The sequence below is a fragment of the Cornus florida genome, unplaced genomic scaffold (genome assembly GCF_030987335.1).
Source record: "Cornus florida cultivar Cherokee Brave unplaced genomic scaffold, ASM3098733v1 CherokeeBrave_3.0.0_Hap2_Chr01, whole genome shotgun sequence".
NCBI lineage: Eukaryota > Viridiplantae > Streptophyta > Magnoliopsida > Cornales > Cornaceae > Cornus > Cornus florida.
The window spans coordinates 86,824,099-86,829,759 of record NW_026775571.1 but is presented as its reverse complement, the minus strand read 5'-3'; the positions used below and the strand labels follow the sequence as shown (position 1 = coordinate 86,829,759).

At 31.4% G+C, this 5,661-nt stretch overlaps 1 protein-coding gene across 1 annotated transcript; it reads right to left on the bottom strand.

Annotated features, from left to right (window-relative positions):
* Positions 1 to 584: 584 nt before the first annotated feature.
* LOC132304677 (non-functional NADPH-dependent codeinone reductase 2-like) lies at positions 585 to 3,072 on the bottom strand. Its single transcript, XM_059802414.1, has 4 exons — positions 2,610 to 3,072; positions 1,637 to 1,883; positions 1,321 to 1,502; positions 585 to 909 (listed from the first exon to the last, which is right to left on the bottom strand). Exons 1-4 carry the CDS (start codon positions 2,927 to 2,929, stop codon positions 687 to 689), a joined length of 972 nt encoding a protein of 323 aa, XP_059658397.1. The 5' UTR covers positions 2,930 to 3,072; the 3' UTR covers positions 585 to 686.
* Between the last annotated feature and the right edge of the window lie 2,589 nt (positions 3,073 to 5,661).

The following is a 5,661-nucleotide window of genomic DNA, read 5'->3' as shown; positions in this document are numbered from 1 at the left end:
AAAGCATTGCATTATTATTATTTTTTTAATTTTTATCTTATTGTATTGTTTTAATTTTTATATTTCATAATAAATATCATATTGTTTAATTTTTTTTGTATGATATAGCCGATAGGAAAAAGTTTAAAAAAAAAATTATTAAAAGATTTTAAAATATTATTTTTGGAGAACGAAAGTTAAAATTTAGAGATTCCAAAACACTGACGTGATTTTTTAAAATGTTGACGTGATTTTTGAAAAATGCTAAGGTGGGATATTCAAAGAGAATTTTTAGAGACTCTATTGGAGTTGTTCTTAAAGTTTCGTATCTAAAAAATTTTTAAAACCAAATAAAATATAGATTTTGGATTGAACACCAATTAGCATAATCATTTAATCCCATACATTTCATGGACTAATTGTTGTTGTTGTTGTGAGTAGTTGTCTTAAATTCCATTATTCCACAATATGTGTATGAACATTTATAACGGATCAAATTACCATTTCATCTATCAAGTGTTGACAACCCTTTGAAAATGTAATTTGTATTGGAATAGGTGTCAAAATATTATTGGGCCAAAAGGAACTTCTTTCTTATATGCTCTAGTGTTGTGTTTATTTATTTTAATAATCAAATTCTAAATTTATTTAGCTTAATTATGCAATTTCTTGTTTACAAGATTTGATGTATATACATATAACATGAATTATACCTCCTCATCCCAAAACTCCTGAATAGATTTATATGGGCCTTCATCCCATATGAATTGGATTGCATCCCACCCCTTCTGCTGTGGAATTTGACTGATCTTGTGGCAGTCCTCAGGGCTCAGTGTCCAATCAAATATCTCAAGGTTCTCTTTAATTCTCTCCTTATTGAAACTCTTCACAAGAAGACTCACTCCCTGCTCGTAAACCCATCTCAGGGCTCAGTGTACGATACTCTATTATCGTAGGGTTTGGAAAGAATTTAATGTATGTAACCATATTTTCGCGTGCAGAGAGAGGCTGCTTCCTTATTCAAATCCGTGACCTCCAAGAAATAATGGAGCAATTGCGCCGAGGGCTACACTGTCTTTTGTGTGTGTGTGTGTGTATATATATAAAAGACAAGAAGCACCAGCCTTATCTCTATATGAGGAGAGAGGCTGCTTCCTATCTTTTATATAGAGAGAGAGGCTGCTTCCTATCTTTTATATATACAGATAGATACAAAAGATAGTGTAGGCCACAGCGCAATTGCTCCGTTGTGAGCTGGACACCACGGATTTGATCAAGGAAGCGCCTCTCTCCGCGTACAGAGATAAGGCTACATATATATATCTATATGTATGAAAATTTACCTGAGCAACTGTCTTTCCCCTAGCCTCAGCAATCTCTTTGAGAACCTCACAGTCCAAGACTTGGTTGGTTCCCCATACTGTTCCTCTTGCCCCTAAAGGTGAATAAGCAGTGACATGGATTCCCTTTTTCTCACAGAACTCTCTCAGCTTACTTTGCTGCCAAAGTGGGCTCATCTCCACCTTCAATATTTAAAGCATATATAGTGCTTTGCAAATCAGTCATCTTCTCAAGAAATCACACGATCAATCAGTTGAACTAAGAAATGAAGAAATTTAATGAATATGGAAATTCATAAAATTTTATAAAAACTCACTTGATTGACCATGGGAGGGATTTTTGAAGTTAGAAGTAACTGGTCTAGCTTCTTACAAGAGAAGTTGCTGACTCCAATATTTTTGGTGAGGCCAAGTCTCTGACACTCCTCCATGCCTTCCCAAACACCCCTGATATCCATGGCAACAATGTCCTCCTCCTTGAAAGGCACCTCATACGCTGCTTCTGGCTTCAAGCTCACCGGTACGTGGATCAGAAAAAGATCAAGATACTCCAATCCAAGCTTCCTAAATACAACATACAAATTAATTGGAAAATTAAGGAAAAGAAATGTTAAATATGTACATACATATCAATTAATTAATTAACAAATGATAAAGCAGAAGCTATGAACGTTCAATAGTGAGTCAATGAATCTGCTCTTTGCACTACATGTATTTATGATAAAGAAGAATTAACACATCATAAAAAATCTAAAAATAAGCTCAAAACATAAACTTTCTTTAAAAATTAATAATAATAATAATAAATCTAGTGACTAAAAAATAAATTTACCCAAAAAAAAGTCAAACCAAAAATCAAAAGAATTCGAATTTGTTTAGACTTTAGCAAAAATCCCCAAATATTAAAAAATTAGAAAACACAATTTCAAGGTTTCTTAAACGATGGAATACAGCAGAAAAGTAGCTTACATCAGCAGCAAAGCTGCTAAGTTTTGCAAATTAGCCCGTTTCCAATCGGGATAGAGTTTTCTCGGGTCAAAACTAGTTCATCAAAACTGTATTGTATTAAACCCCGTTTGGTCTTCTGGCAGTCCAAACGGTCTCCAAAATCATCAACCTCCTATTCTACATCAATAAATAAATTGTTCTAATAATAATTGGGAACATAACTGTACATGCAACAAGAGTATATATACGTATATACGACTGATTAATTAATTAGGTACATAATGCATGCAATGCGTATGCATGGAGTATATGAATATATATAGATATATATTTAAATTTTACTGCAAAGTGCTTTGTAGTCCAGGGAGGACACGGTGACGGTGTCCATCGCTGCACCAGAGCTTTGAGGTGATGAAAAGCTCATCACGAGATGTGACGAGGCCAAGGCGGAGAGCTTCTGCTATGGCTTCACCAAGAGACGGTTCGGATTTGTAATTAGCGGCGGTGTCGAAGTGTCTGTAGCCAAGTTTGATTGCATGGAGGATGGACTCTTTCGCGGTTTCTGATACAACAAAAGGGAATACAGCTGTTCCAAATCCCAGCAATGGAATGCTACTTGAACCTACTCTAACCTTTGGAATATCAATGTTGCTGCTTCCCATTTTTCTACCTATTTTTCTTACTTATTTGTGTAGTCACAAAGCATTTTTGTTCCTTGTGTGTGCATATACACATACATGCACAGAATGATAGGACTTATAACATTAATTTAAGATAATATTGTAAAAATATTATATATGCGTGTGCGTGTTTAAGATAATATTGTTAATTTCTATGATAGATACCAATGAAATAATTAAACCTAAACTAAACATGGATTGATGATCAAGTAGCGTTTTGGCAACATCCTCACTCACAGTAAAGTTTGTCTTTACTCTTTAGTTTTATGTTACTGTCTTTCCACATGTAACACATTGTTTTTTTTCTTTAAAAAATTAAGTATTAGTTCTACTTTTTAATTATAAGAATCAATAAGTTCTAAAAAAATTTGTTAGAATAATTAAGTCCAACTTTTACTTAATATTTCTAATTATAAAAGTTCATAATTCCACTTATATTAATTTTTCTCCAATATTGCACTTTTTTGAAGAAATATTATTAATATCATTTTCTTATATGAAAATTTTTCAAAGAAAAATTTATACTATCTTGATACACTTTTACACACACATATACATATGTAACATATCCTTAAATTTACATAATATTACCTTTAGTTCTTGAAATTACATATTTGTAAAACAATATAAATAGAAAAAATTGAAAATAATTTAAATAATTCATTATTTGTATATGAATACACCTCATCGAAAAAAATTGTGAAACTTTTTGGGCTTGTTTCAATATTTACTTTTATTATGATTGTTTTAAATTAAATAACTTGTTAAATATTTTTAAAAATTGCTAATTTTGGTGGCAATTTAAATTATGTGCTTTTCTCATTATTATTATAAATTGATACTAATTAAAAAAAAATTAGAGGTAAAAGATATAGCAAGTATTTTGATAAGAAAATAACATTTAAGGCATTTGTAAGAAAGGGCAAAGTTGGAAGAAAAAAAAAAACATTGTTACTAGAATTCTTAACTTAGTTGGAGATATTTATTAAAATATGAAATTATTTGTATTTAAAGTCAAAAAGTAGCTAGGACTAACTAGTAATTTTTCCCTTATCTTTAAGTAAAAAGTGAATTTATTTAGCAAAATACAAATATACACGCTACAGACCGCTAGGCCCAAGGACCAAACAAGAAGGCCAACAAACAACTCACACACAGACAAAGGCCTAAGCAAATGGAATCTGATCCAGGAAGAAAACCACAATAGCTACACAACAAGAGAAACATATATATATATTAATATATTATGTGAGTGTGTGTATATATATATATATATATAACCTTTGTACTGTTTGTGTCTGTTTGATTGTTATGCCCTCTTAGTCAACGCTTATGAAATTTGGATTATTATTGATTTGACTTGAATTTAAGATCCAACAATGCTATTTGGTGGCCGGCCAAATTTCATTGCTTCCTTTTGATGCAATAAGGTGGAACTCACAGGATCTTATTGTCTATGGCCGGTCACTTCGCAAATAATATCATTTTTCTAAAGTTTTTTAAAGTTTTTTCATTTTCCTTTCGGGCTATAAGTCTCCTATCTCACTGTTGCCTGCTGCAAATGTGTTCACTAAATCAATGAATTAAACTCAAATTTCAATTATAAATTCTTTTCTTAAGCAAGTGGAACTTAATTCCCATGGGCACCACAAACCATAATAAGTTTTTCATAAATTTCAAAACAAACCATATATATACCACCTATTTATTAATAAAGATATCAATAAAATATAATAATATGGAAATATAAATAAAATGTTTCAAGAGCCGAACTCGTAAACACATTCAAACCAAACTCGAGCAATTAAGTTTCGTAAACATGTCACCAGTCTAAATTGAAACCAAATAAAAACGAAAAAAATAAAAATAAAAAAACACACCTAAAATGAACAAAATTCAAGCACTTTACTTTTCTAAAGAGATGGTGTGCTTGTGTACACAAATAGATGTGTGTGTTGTGTCGAAGTGCTGTGAAGCAATCTTAACATAATCACATCTAACTAGGTCCTCATTGTCATAGTTCAACATGAAGAGCTAGCCAAGTGATGGTTAGAAAATAAACTTTGATAAAGCTTATCACTGATTTAGATTTTGTTCTTCTTGTCTGGGTTCAAATCCATAATACTAGTCTGAATTTAAAATCCATAATCAATGTCACTGATTTCGATTTTGGGCTTCAACCATGTCTTTGAAAACACAAATAATATGTTAAAAATTTCCATTATGTGAAAGAAAAACTATGTATATATATGTTCAATATTTTTTATTGAATCTCACTAACCGTGTCTTAAAAGAGGCAATCTTATTATTAGGATTATCGATTATGTTACCTTTCATCATCTTAACACAAGACTTCACAATCTCTTCTTTTATGTTTTTCAAGCAAGAATAGAAGTAATCTTTTCCGATCACAAACAAAGGATTAGGTTATTTTTTCTTTTCTTTTCTTTTCTTTTTTGTCATAACTAATGTTATCATTTCTTTTCTTTTTTATTTTATTTAGAGTAAAGTGCATTAAACCCCCTTGAACTATTGATCATTTGCAAGAAACCCCCCTGAACTATAAAAAACCCCCCTGAACTATAATTTTGTTGCAATTTACCCCCTTGAACTATTGGTCATTTGCAAGAAACCCTCCTGAACTACAAAAAACCCCCCTAAACTATGATTTTGTTGCAATTTACCCCCATGATATCAGCTTCCGGCACCGAAAA

Coding starts and splice junctions, on each gene's coding strand:
- LOC132304677 (XM_059802414.1), bottom strand. CDS start 2,929: ATGGGAAGCAGCAACATTGATATTCCAAAGGTTAGAGTAGGTTCAAGT. Junction 1,884..2,609: donor GGACTACAAAGCACTTTGCA/GTAAAATTTAAA, acceptor TGTTGTATTTAG/GAAGCTTGGATTGGAGTATC. Junction 910..1,320: donor GGAAAGACAGTTGCTCAGGT/AAATTTTCATAC, acceptor TATCGTACACTG/AGCCCTGAGATGGGTTTACG.